The 12854-nt window shown below is 69.4% G+C and overlaps 1 protein-coding gene across 1 annotated transcript; it reads left to right on the top strand.

The window, feature by feature from the left end:
• Positions 1-2674: 2674 nt before the first annotated feature.
• On the top strand, positions 2675-12854 carry MNEG_6662 (hypothetical protein; the record flags this gene model as incomplete). Its single annotated transcript, XM_014044865.1, has 11 exons — positions 2675-2950; positions 3255-3451; positions 3582-4182; positions 4366-5418; positions 5566-6295; positions 6650-6778; positions 8656-8769; positions 8993-9221; positions 9346-9450; positions 9597-9939; positions 10080-12854. 11 exons carry the CDS (start codon positions 2675-2677, stop codon positions 12852-12854), a joined length of 6552 nt encoding a protein of 2183 aa, XP_013900319.1.

Genomic DNA, 12854 nt, shown 5'->3' with positions numbered 1-12854 from the left:
GGGGGGGCGTCCGAGGATGACATCACTTTGTCGGCGAGGCTGGTGGAGTTGTCAGCCTTGCTTCGCGGGCCGGTTGACGGGGGTGAGGGGGCAGCGGTGGCGGTGTGGTGTGTCAGGGACAAGGGGTCGGCAGGACAAGGGGGCGGAGGTTGGGGGATGTAAAGGCCATGCAGGTAGGGCTAAGGGTTAGATGAGCGCGAGGACTACTTGTGTGGGGGCAGGGCTGCAACAAGCGACGGGGTGCGATTGGGGTACATGGGGGCCTAAGCACAGCAAGACTTGGGCAGGTTGGTATGAATGGGTTGGCTATACACAGAACGGTGTTCGTCAAAGGCACAGACTCGTCACGTCTGCGGGCGACAACATCCTCGGAGCCTGCACCCGCCCTGTCCGATGCAGCACACAGCCATCACCGCACCCTCGCACCCACGCCCCGACCCTCGCGCTTGCACCCCAAACCTCAGGCGCGTGCAAATCGTTTTCCCAGGGCCGGCCCACCTTGTCCAGGGGTGTCTCAATGCCCTCCCCTGCCTTGATGGCGGACGCGTCTTGGTGCGCCTTGTCCAGCGCCGCCGCTACGCGGGCGGGGTCCTCCTGGTCTACTGTTGGGGTTGAAAACAATGGCGTGCAATCGGCAAGGCGTAGTAATGGAATGCAATGTTGATGTTGTGTTCAGCGGCGATTCGAGGGGAACAAGGGTGCGCCGAGAGGCGACATGAGGAGGTGTGTGCCAGATCAGCGACGGCGGGTGGGAGGCCGCGTGGCCCGCTTCGTACCTGCGTTGCGCGGCTTGAGCGCTTCGCCCTGGCGCTGGAGGGCCTGGTTGCGCGCGGCTGCTATGTCTTCTATCGATAAATCCGAATGCCCACGTTCGCCGCTCATGCTCGGGAGAAAGAAAGCTTGGTTGCGGAAGTGCGCTTGCGGGATCGCGCGTGAGTTTGCTGATTGCGATGATTGTTGGATGCTCGGAAAGGGACGTCTGTGCGTGAAACAATCCGCGGGCTCCTTCTGTGGACCTCGCCCGACGATGACAGCGCCCACGTCACAGCTGCCGCCAAGCAGGCCACCCGGGCAGCTGCGACGGGGCGGCAGGTGAGAAGTGCGCAGTGCGCCCGCGGCCGTGGCAGTGTTTGGGAGAGAATGAGTATCTATGTGACAAAGATCAGAATGGCTAAGCAGAGGGTTGAATGGAGGCTGGTTGCGGTCCGCGTCCTTCATGTCAGTGGTTGAGGGAGTACAGATGCAGATTGTGCTGCTGGTCCCCCGCAGCCTCAAACACATGCTTACTCGCGCACAAACACATGCACGACCACACAAAGGACCACACACACACACACAGACACACTCCTGGCATTTGTGTGTGCATGTGTGCACGTGTGTGTTGGGGTGTGTGGGTGTGTGTGCGTGTGTGTGTGTGTGTGTGTGTGCGCGCGCACGCGCAGCGGGTCGCTAACCAGGCTCCAGAAAACGCCTGCATCTATCACAACCACAGGTAGGTTCGAGCGATCAGAGGGAAAGCGAGGCAGCAGAAACAGGGGAGAAGCAGGAGCGAAGCCCTTGCTGGGCAGACAGGCGCACGCTGCGCCTCCCGGCGCGTGCCTGTGCGCAGGCGCGGCATGCCCCAAGCTCCGGGGCTACTGCTGCAATCTGTCAAGTGCCCCGCGAGGCCCCGGGCGGCAGGGCGTATGTGATGAATGCACGCCGCGCGCCACAGGCAGCTACGCGGGTGGCATGCGGGACGGCGGGCAGCGTGCGCTGCCGAGGCGGCAGGATGCGTTGGAGGCTGACCGGTCGGCCGGGTGTGCGGTGGCCGCATACCCATCCCTCCCCCCCCCCCAGCCTGGATGGGCACTAGTCGTCGGCGTGTCAAGCAAGTTGGAGAGACCACAAACCAGATCATCTGTTCAGCACACGCTGCCAGATGAGCAACAGCCGGCTGCTGTGCACGCCTCGTACCCCTTTATACCCAGAAACAGCAGCACAGTGGCTTTGCACAGGGTATGAGGAGCGGCTGCCACGGTGTTTGTCCCTACTCAGGCCAAAGTCAACATTGGTCGCTTCGCACCAATAGCTCCTGGCCCTGGCGTAGCAGACCTGGCACACTGCATGCCATGCTGGTCATCTGCTCGAAAAATAATTTGCGGCGCCTGATGCATGCGGGCGTTGTAGCAGCACACCACGCTGCGATGGGCAGATGCGGCGCCCCCAGCTGCTGGGACAGGGGTAGGTGGGCCGCCGGCCTCTCCACAAACAGGACAACCGCCGACGCTAGCCTTGCCACACCGTTGCAGCTGCTTGTCAAGATTAAAATATTCCCCCTACAGCTCCCTGGCCAGTGGGTAGGTGCTTGGCTCGTGGACGGCCACGCCTCCTGCCACCTGTGGGGCAGCAGCTGCGCACCCGCTGCATGACTCAGGGTGTGGGGGCGCCCGCTGGCCGTGCCATAGCAGGCCCGCCGTATAGATGGCCGAGTTGATCAAACCGGTCACTTGATTGAGTTCGCCACCCGCAGTGACGGCGAATCAAGGCTCCCGTGCCTGCAATCACCCACGCCCGCGGCCCACACACTACCGACAATCATACAAGTCACATACGGCATCAAAGAAGCACAGTATAATGCACTGAATCTAGCCCCACTGCGTCTGGCCACACAAACCTGGGCAGCTCGGGCGCCATGCCGCCCACTGCCCCGGCGCACGGCGCAGCACTGCCTCCGGCGCACGGCGCAGCACTGCCTGCGGCGCCCCCCACAGCAGCGGTGTCAGCGTCGTCAGCAGCAACCCCAGTTGTTGAACAGGCCACTCATACACTGGTGACCCTGCTGAAGAAGTCCAAGGGCCGCGGCGCAGTGAACACGCTTCGCCGCGCACAGGACGCGATATTGGCCGTCGCCGCCGCGTCCGCCGACGACACCAGCACGGCGCTGCCTGGCGCGCTGCTGAATGACATGGTGGGATGCATGCGGACTGCGGACTCGGGGGCGCTGCAGGCGGTGCTCAAGGCGGCCATGCTCCTATCGCAAGGTGATGGTGGTGGATGGGGGAAGGGGGAGGGGGTCAGCGGCGACGCGGGATCGCGGCAGCCGATGTGTCTGTCGTGTGCAGCGTGCAGACCGGTTCTCTCCTCGCGCGATCGACGCGGCGCCGGAGGGACCGCAGCCTTGGCTTCATGTGACCGGAGCCCTGACGACCGCCCGCCGGCCAGGCGCGCCCATGTGCACAGGCACCCAAGCGCCCAACCCGCGCCGGCTGCAGCTCGCGTCTGCCCCCGGCTTCCTGGCCCGCGCTGTCGCCTGCCTCTCGAGCGCCAACGACGCCACCGCCGCGGCCGCGGCGGGCGTGCTGGGCATGCTCTCCACGTGCACGCCCGAGGCGTGTGCCCTGATCCTGCAGCAGGGCGGCGCCGTGCAGGCGCTGCTGACGCTCGTGGACGGCAGGCGCTCCGGCGCTAGGTGCGCGCGGGAACTCCTCAGCGTTTGCGCATGGGGCGCTGGATCTCAGCAGGCGGCTGCTTGGCCCTCAGCCGACGCCCCTTGGTTTGTCCGTACCCCTTCCTTTCCGGCCGCTTTTCTCGCCTCGCAGCCGTGATGCGAGCACCAACGCCCTCATCTGCCTTTCAAACCTGGGCTCTTTCGGCGGCGAGGCGCCCCTGCGCCAGCTGGCGGCCGAGCCGACGTTCCTAGACGCCGCGTGCGCGCGCGTCGCCGGCGAGGGCGACGCCTGTGGCTATGCGGCGGCCCGCGCGCTCCACGCTATGGTGTTCCTGCCTGCAGACCGCGCCGACTGCGCCGCCGACAACCCAGCCGCCGGTGCCCCGCTCCTCACGCTCTTGTCGGCGAGCCTGGCGCCGCGGCACTGGCGCACGCTCGGGATGCAATTGTCGGAGCTCCTGCGCGCCGCCGCCGCGCCGGCCAGCGTCGGCGGCGCGGCGGCGGCGCGGCCCAACCCGGGTTTCGTGCGGACGGTCCTGCGCCTGGCGCGCGACGGGATTGACTCGGAGAGCGCGAGGGCGCCGCTGCTGCAGCCGTGGTTCGAGACTGTCGAAAACCTCAAAGCAGTGGTGGCAGCGGCGGGGGCGGCGCGGCCGCGGGGCGTGCTGATGGAGGTTCTCATTGCGGAGCCGGACGCCGTGCTGTGCCTGGCGCGCCTGGCGAGCTCAACGAGCCCCCTGGTCGACCCCACGGTGGGCCGGCGGGCGTGCGGACGGGCGTGCACGTGCATAGGCCGTACACGCGCCGCCCACGCGCATACGCACATGTGTGCGTCCGCGCGGCCTCCCTGCCTTGCGTATGATTGCCCGCGGCTCCGCGCCTCCCTCTCTCATTCCTGGCACGGCTGCGCCCGGCCCCTGCGGCGCCCCGCGCAGGGCGAAGCTCGCGCGGCCGCGGCAGACCTCCTGATTACCCTGCTGGGCGACGCGGCCGACTTGCGCAACGGGCCCGTTTCGCGCCTGGCGGCCAGCGACGACGACGTCACGCCCCTGCTGCGCGGCTGGCCGGACCCCGCAGCCGCCGCGGAGCCGCTGCGCTTCGTGCCGGGCGTGCTAGCAATGTTTGCCGTCGAGATGTTGCCAGCCGCCAGGAAGCAGCTGGTGGGGGCGATGGCTCGGGGGCTGGACCATGAGCAGCGCGCTGAGTGGGTCGAGGCCGCAGCGTGGGCGCTGCGCGTGCTCACTGGCGTGGACCCCTACGGGTTGGCGCCGTTTGCGGCGGCCCACGACGAGCTGCTCGGCGCGATTTTTCGCACCTTGGCCTCGGCCTGCGAGGCGGTGGCCGCGGCCGACAGCGGCGGCGGCGGCGGAGCCGGCGACGCGGCGGGGGCAGGGGCGGGGACGGGGCCCCGAGGCGGGGGCCCGCGCGGCGGCGGTGGGGACGGAGGGGCCAATGGCGTCTGCAACGCCGGCGCGGGCGGCTCGGCGGGCGGTGGCGCTGCAGGCTCCTCCGGCATTGGCGCAGATGTTGGGAGCGGCGATGGGGCCGAGGCGGCAGCGGTCTGTAGCCGCAACACCGCCGTCCACCTCACGGCCTCTCTGCTCCGCATCAGCAGCGTAGTCAGCCTGGGCGCCGCCGGGCCCGTTGGGCCGACGCGGCCCCCCCACATCGCCCTGCTTCAGTCCCTTGTCGCTGCGACGCGCCAGCTATCTTCAGGCGTCTGCTGCTACGGCTGGATTGGCGCCGCGTGCGCGGCCGAGGCGCTCGCGAGCCCAAAGCTGCTGCCGGCCCTCGCGGCGCATGCAGTTGCCCCCGCAAGACTGTCAAGCGCCGCGCTGCTGCGGCCGTGGTGCGAGCTCGTGCGCGACGCCCCCGGCATCCTGCGCCGCTGCAGCGCCGTGCTCGCCGACCTCGCGCGGCGGCAACGGCGGCGCTGCGAGCTGCGGGGCGGCGGCGGCGGGGACGTCGTAGAGGGCGAGGGCGACGAGGTGGGGGCGGCGTGCCAGCCCCTGAGCAAGGAGGAGGCAGGCAGGGCCGACGCGGCGCACTCAACATGCCGCTGCGTGCTTGCCCTGCTTGCCAGGGTCCTGCTCTTGCAGCTCCCCAGCTCTGGGGGCCACGCTGTGTGGCCGCAGGCAATCGGGGACGGCGGCGAGGGTGAGGAGGACAGCGACGGCAGCGGCACCGGCGACGGGGCCGTGGCGGCGGCGCGGCCGCCTGGGCCTGGGGACTGGGAGGACCTGTGGGCGGCAGTCGCTGCGGTGGGCGGCTGCGGCGAGCTGAAATCCCTGGCGCTGCTGGCGCTTGCGTTGGTGGAGGCGCGACGCTGCATTGCCCGCGCCGGCCCAAACGCCGGCGCCGGCGCGGCGCCAAGCGGTGAGAGGGTGCGCGCGCGGCTGCTGCTCGACCGGCTGTGGGGGATCATGCTGGAGGAAGCTACTCTGGTCGCAGCTGCGCCCTACCCGGACGCGCGGACGGCGAGTGAGATTGCGGCGGAGCGCGGGGGGCGGCTGGCGGCCGCACGCGACAGGGTCCGAGGCATCGCCGAGGCGCGCGAGGCTGCGGTTTTGCGGGAGATTGCGGGGATGTCCCAAGCACTACCGTCGCAGTCACGACAGCAGTGGCGGGAGCAGCAGCAGCAGCAGGAGCTGCAGCAGCAGCAACAGCAGCTGCAACAGACGCCGCAGCTGCAGGAGCTGCTGCAGCAGCTGCAGCAGCTGCAGGAGAAGGAGCAGGAGGAGGAGGAGCAGCAGCAGTGCATGGGTGCATTGTGCGCCTTGATGAAGGAACTGGGTTATGCTGAGGAGGAGGAGGAGGAGGAGGAGCAGCAGCCCCAGCCCCAGCTGGAAGAGGCGAAGGAGGAGTGTGGAGACGAGGGGAGTTGCGGTCGCAGTAATGAGGAGCAAGAGTGCCAGCGATGGGCGCAGCTGTTTCCCGATAGCCCTGCCCTAATCGCCGCGCTTCACCTCAGGAACGTGTTCACTTGCAGCACCTGCACCGGCCAAGGCCCGCCGCCGGGGCCCCCCAGTGCCTGGGTGGACCCATTGATGGACGGCAGCCTGGCCGCGATGGCGCGCACCCCTGGGGCCGCATCGCCAGGGGGCGGGCTCGCCTGCTGGCTCGCCGCGGCGGCGGACGCGATTGAGGTGGCACATGCCGACAACGAGGCGCTGGGCGCGGGCGAGTGTCATGTGTATTATGATCCCCTGGTCCCTCCAGGGTGGCTGCCAGCCGCAGTTTTGGCGGGGGCGCAGCCTGGCCAGGGCGAGGCAGCTGAGGCCAAGGCCAACACGCCCGCCGGCCGGCAGCGGCGGCGCTGCGCGTTCTGCGGCGCGACGGCGGCAGACGGTGCGCAGCTGCGGCGTTGCGCGGGGTGTGGCCCCGTGACGGGCGTGCGCTACTGCAGCCAGGCCTGCTGCCGCAACCACTGGGTGCGGGCAGGGCACAGGCGGCAGTGCGAGGAGGCCCAGCGGCGGCTGCGGGCGCAGGAGGGGCTTCAGGAATCTGCGCGGAGTGGTTTGACGTGAGAGACTGTGGGGCAGACCAGTCAAAGAAGCAATGATGCTTTCATGCCACCGCAATGTTTTGTATGCTGCACCTTTTTGAAGTGTCACTCGTTGCATTCCACTGCAGTTGCTCCCCATATTGGCGCCATGCATTGTATCGTCGGTCTCCCCTGTGCACTCACACTCGTGCGGAGCTTTCATGTTTGCTGCTCCAGGGGCTTGCATGAAGGGCTGTGCTGCAAAGCACCCCGGGCCCGGGCGTGGTGGCCGCTGGCGGGCTACCTTGCCCGCTGGAGTACCCCTCTACCGGTGGGATATCCCCCTGCCGCCCGCAGCACTGGGCTTCCAGCAATCCTCGGCGCACCCTTGCGCTCGCGGTTGGAATTGCGCCCCTTGTGGGTGTGTGGCCATCGGCCTCATGCATCTGCTCCAGTGCTTGCCTGCCAGTGCACTGCAACACCCATGGCTGACCTGGAGGAACATATTGAAGTGCCAGTGCATACTTGTAGAACCGTGTAAATGTGCAAGTACATTCAGCACACCTGTGGTGATGCGTGTAAGCTGCGGCAGTTGGGGTCACATGCGGCAGCGTGCATGGAGGTGCGCAATGCAACATAAGTGCCGCAGCGGCGGCTGCTGCTGCGGCGGCGCGCAGCACGGCCAGCAGCGTGCAACGCCTGAGGCCGCGGGGTGCGTTGGGAGGCTGCGCAGTCGGCAGGGTGAGGAGGCTGCGCACGCGGCCCCAACCTGGATGGGCACAAGCCACAGAACGTCGGGCAACTCCCCAAGTGACCAGGAAATCATATGTGCAATACATGCTGCCGGATGAGCATGACTCACACCACTCGCAAGCAAAGCAGCATGGCAGCTTTGCACAGGGGCTTGGAGGAGCGGCTGTCGCGGTCTGAGCATCCATGGTGTCAGGCTCTGTTGTTGCAGACCTGGCACACTACCGTATATAACATGATGGTCTCATAATTGAAAAACCAATCTCACGCGACTGATGCATGCAAGCATCGTCGCAGCACTCGACGCTGCAAGGGGCGGATGCGGCGCCCTCAGGTCGGGGCCGGCCTCGCCACGAACAGGGCGTCGGCCAACGCCGCCCTTGCCACGTCGTCGCTGCTGCCTCTCAGGGTTGAATTCTTTCCCCTCCAGCTCCCTGGCCAGTGGGTAGGTGCGCCTGCTCCTGCCACCTGTGGGGCAGCAGCTGCGTGTCCGCTGTCACATGACTCAGGGTGTGTGGGCGCCCACAGGCCGTGCCATAGCAGGCCCGCCGTGTAGATTGCCACACACGTGATACCGGTCACTTGCTTGAGTTCGTCACTCACAGCGCGAGCGATTCAAGGCTCCCGCGCCTGCAATCCCCCACGCCCGCGGCCCACACACTGTTACAAACATACAAGTCACATACGGTATCAAACGAGCACACGACAAAGCAACCTAGAGCATGCAGTGATTCAAGCCCCAGTGCGTCTGGCCACATAACCCTGGGCAGCTCGGGCGCCATGCCGCACGCTGCCCAGGCGCCCGGTGCAGCGTCGCCTGCGGCGCCACCCACAGCAGCGGTGTTTACGCCGTCAGCAGCACCCCCAGTTGTTGAACAGGCCACTCACACACTGGTAACCCTGCTCAAGAAGTCCAAGGGCCGCAGCGCCGTCGACACGCTCGGCCGCACACGCAGCCCGTTGGCGGCCCTGGCCGCTGCCTGCGCCGCAGACACCAGCACGGCGCTGCCTGGCGCGCTGCTGCAGGATTTGGTGGGCTGCATGCGGACCACGGACTCAGGGGCGCTGCAGACGGTGCTCCAGGCGGCGGCATTCCTGTCTCGAGGTGATGGTGGTGGTGGTGGTGGGGGGTGGGGATGGCGCGCATGACCGCGCAAGCCGGCACATTTGAGGCGCGGGCGCGCGGACCGGCCCTCCCCTTGCGCAGTCGACGCTGCGCCACTGCGTGGGTCGGCGCGCCAAGGGACCGACGCCATGGCTTCACATGACGTGAGCCGCAACGCTCTTGGGCCGGCCGGGCACGCTCTCTCACGCGTGCGTGCGCGCAGGCATCCCAAAGCCCAACCCGCGCCGGCTCCAGCTCGCGTCAGCCCCCGGCTTCCTGGCCCGCGCCGTCGCCTGCCTCTCCAGCGCCAACGACGACACCGCCACGGTCGCGGCGGACGCGCTGGCAACGCTCTCCGCGTTTGAGCCCGAGGCGTGTGGCCTGATCCTGCAGCAGGGCGGCGCCGTGCAGGCGCTGCTGACACTCGTGGACGGCAGGCACTCCGGCGCGAGGTGCGGGCCTCAGCACTTGCCCGGGGGCCGCGCTGGAGCTCATTAGGCGGCTGCTTGGCCCCCAGCCGATGCCCCTTACTTCGTCCTTCCCCATTTATTTCTGGCCGCCTTTCCTGTCCCGCAGCCCCCACACGAGCGCCAACGCCCTCAACTGCCTCGCCAACCTGGGCGCCTTCGGCGGCGAGGCGCCCTTGCGCCAGCTGGCGGCCGAGCTGGCGTTCTGGATGCTGTCTGCGCGCGCGTCGTCGGCACCTGGGACGCGGGCGCGTATACGGCGGCCCGCGCGCTCCACGAAATGGCGTTCCTGCCTGCAAACCCCGCCGCCGCCGGGGCCGCCACCGGCTATCACCCCGTCCCCTCGCTCATGTCGGCGAGCTTGGCGCCGCGCCACTGGCGCGCCCTGGGGGCGCGGCTCTTGGAGCTCCTGCGCGCTGTCGCTGCGCCGCTGTTGAGCGGCGGCGGACCCGCGGCGGCGCGCCCCGACCCAGAATGTTTGCACGTGGTCCTGCGCCTGGCATGGGACGGGGTCGTGGCGGAGAGTGCGAGGGCGCCGCTGCTGCAGCCGTGGTTCAAGACTGTCGAAGCCCTTGACGCGGTGGTGGCGGCGGGGGCGGCGCGGCCGCGGGGCGTGCTGATGGAGGTGCTCATTCAAGAGCCGGATGCTGTGCTGTGGCTGGCGCGCCTGGCGAGCTCGTGGAGCCGCCTGGTCGACCCTACGGTGAGCGCGCGCCCGCATGTGTGTGGGCATGCACATGGGCCGCACGGGCGCAGGCTCGCTGCCTTGCATGTGCGCGGCGCCGCGTCTCGCGTCCTCGACCCCGGCAAGGCCGTGCCCGGCGCCTGCGGCGCCCCGCGCAGGGCGAACTTCGCATGGCCGCGGCGGACCTCCTGATCACCCTGCTGGGGGACGCGGCCGACTTGCGCGGCGGCCCCGTTTCGCGCTTGGCGGCCAGCGACGATGATGTTTTGCCCCTGCTGCGCCGATGTTTGGACCCCAACGCCGCTCTTGCTTCGCTGCGCTTCGTGCCGGGCGTCCTGGCGATGTCTGCCGGAGACATGTCGCCGGCCGCCATGGAGCAGTTCGCACACACGGTGGCTCGGGGCCTGGGCGGGCGGCGCGCCGAGTGGGTGGAGGCCGCCGCGTGGGCGCTGCACGTGCTCACTGACATGGGCCCCTGCGAGGTGGCCCCGTTTGCGGCGGCCCAGGCAGAGCTGCTCAATGCAATCGCTCGCGCCCTGACATCCGCCTCCGAGGCGGCGGCCGCAGCCGGCGGCGGCGGTGGCGACGGCGGCGTAGCGGAGGCGGCCGCAGAGGCGGAGTCCGGGGAGGGGGCGTGGAGCGGGAGCCGGCGCGGCGGCGGCGGGGATGGAAGGGCCGACGGCGTTCGCAACTGCGGCGGGGGCGGCGCGGCCGGCGGTGGGAGCTCTGCAGGCCCGCCCAGCATTGCTGACATCGGCGTCGGCAGCGAGGCTGCAGCTGCCTGCGGCCGCAGGACCGCAGTCCATCTCACAGCCTCCCTGCTCTGCATCAGCAAAGTAGTCAGCCTGGGCGCCGCCGGGCCTGTCGGGCCAATGTGGGGCCCCCACATCGCCCTGCTCCGGTCCCTCGTCGCCGCGACGCGCCTGCTGTCCCTGGGCGGCGGCTGCCACAGCTGGCTCGGCGCCGCGTGCGCGGCCCAGGCCCTCGCGAGCCCGCAGCTGCCGCCGGCCCTCGTGGCGCACGCCAATGTCCCCGCCGAAGCGTCAAGCCCGTCTCTGCTGCAGCCGTGGTGCGAGCTCATGCGCGACGCCCCAGGCATCCTGCGCCGCTGCAGCGCCGTGCTCGCCGACCACGCGCGGTTGCGGCAGCGGCGCTGGGAGCTGCGTGGCGGCGGCGGCGGCGGCGGCGGCGGCGTTGGGGACGAGGGCGATGGGGCAGGGGCGGCGTGCGAGCGTCTGAGCAAGGAAGAGGAAGCTGGGACCGCCGCGGCAGCCGCGGCAGCCGAGGCAGCCGAGGCTGTCGCGGCAGCTGCGGCGCACGCGGTATGCCGCTGTGTGCTCGCCGTGCTCGCCCATGTGCTGATAATGCGGCTCCCTGGCTCAGGGCGCCACGCTGTGTGGCCGCTGGCGACCGGGGACGGCGGCGAGGGTGAGGAGGACGGCGGCGGCGGCAGCCGGAGTAGGGCGGGCGGGGCCATGGTGGCGGCTGCAGTAGCGCCTGGGCCTGGGGACTGGGACGAGCTGTGGGCGGCGGTCGCTGCAGTGGGCGGCTGCGGCGAGCTGAAATCGCTCGCGCTGCTGGCGCTTGCAGTGGTGGAGGCGCGGCGCTGCATCGCCCGTGCCGGCACGGACCCCGGCGCCGGCGCGGTGCCAAGCAGCGACGCGGCGCGCGCGCGTCTGCTGCTTGACCAGCTTTGGGAGATTGTGCAGGAGGAAGCTGCTGTAGTGGCAGCTGCGCCGTACCCGGACATGCGGACGGCGAGTGAGAAAGCCGCAGAGCGCGGGGCGCGGCTGGCGGCGGCGCGCGACGCGGTCCGCTGCGTGGTCCAGGCGCGCGAGGCTGCGGCGCGGCAGGAATTTGCAGAGGTTTCGCGAGCCCAGCCGTTGCAGTGGCAACAGACACAGCAGCGGCGGGAGACGCAGCAGCTGCAGCAGCAGCTGCAGCAGGTGCAGCAGGTGCAGCAACAGCTGCAACAGCGCCTGCAGCAGCAGCTCCAGCTGCTGCAGCAGCACTTGCAGCAGATGCAGCCACAGCCACAGCCACAGCCACAGCAGCAGCAGCAGCAGCAGCAGCAGCAGCAGCAGCAGCAGCAGCAGGAAGTGCAGCAGATGCAGCAGCAGGTGCAGGAGGCGCTGCGGCACGTGCAGCAGCTGCAGCAGCAGCTGAATGTATGGAGCGCCCGGACCAAGTGGTTGGACCATGCTAACAAAGACGAGGAGGAGGAGGAGCAGCAGCAGCAGCAGCAGCAGCAGCAGCAGCAGCAGCAGCAGGGGGAGGAGGAGGGTGGAGAGGAGGCGGCTTGCTATCGCAGTAATGGGGAGGATGAGAGTGAGCGATGGGCTCGGCTGTTTGCTGCCAGCCCCACCCTCGTCGCCGCGCTACACAATAGGAACGACTTCACTTGCAGCACCTGCGTTGGCCGAGGCCCGCCGCCAGGGCCCCCCGGCGCCTGCCTTGACCCAGCCATAAACGGCCGCCTGACCGCAACGGTGCGCACCCCTGGGGCCATGTCGCCAGGCGGCGGGCTCGCCTGCTGGCTCGCGGCGGCGGCGGACGCGATCGAGGTGGCATATGCGGACTTTGAGGCGGTGGGTGCGGGCGAGTGTCATGCGTATCACGAGCCGCTGGTCCCTCCAGGGTGGCTACCAGCTGCAGCTGCGGCGGGGGCGCGGCGGCGCCAAGGCAAGGGGGGTGAGGCCGAGGCCAGCACGCCCGCCGGCCGGCAGCGGCGGCACTGCGCGTTCTGCGGTGCGACAGCGGCGGACGGCGCACAGCTGCGGCGCTGCGCGGGGTGTGGCCCCGTGACGGGCGTGCGCTACTGCAGCCAGGCCTGCTGCCGGAACCACTGGGTGCGGGCCGGGCACAGGCGGTGGTGCGAGGAGGCGCAGCGGCAGCTGCGGGCGCAGGAACCCGCTGTGGGTGGTTTGACTTGA

Source organism: Monoraphidium neglectum, assembly GCF_000611645.1.
Source record: "Monoraphidium neglectum strain SAG 48.87 unplaced genomic scaffold scaffold01104, whole genome shotgun sequence".
NCBI lineage: Eukaryota > Viridiplantae > Chlorophyta > Chlorophyceae > Sphaeropleales > Selenastraceae > Monoraphidium > Monoraphidium neglectum.
The sequence above is the reverse complement of the archived record's forward strand: the minus strand, read 5'-3'. Positions and strand labels throughout refer to the sequence as shown.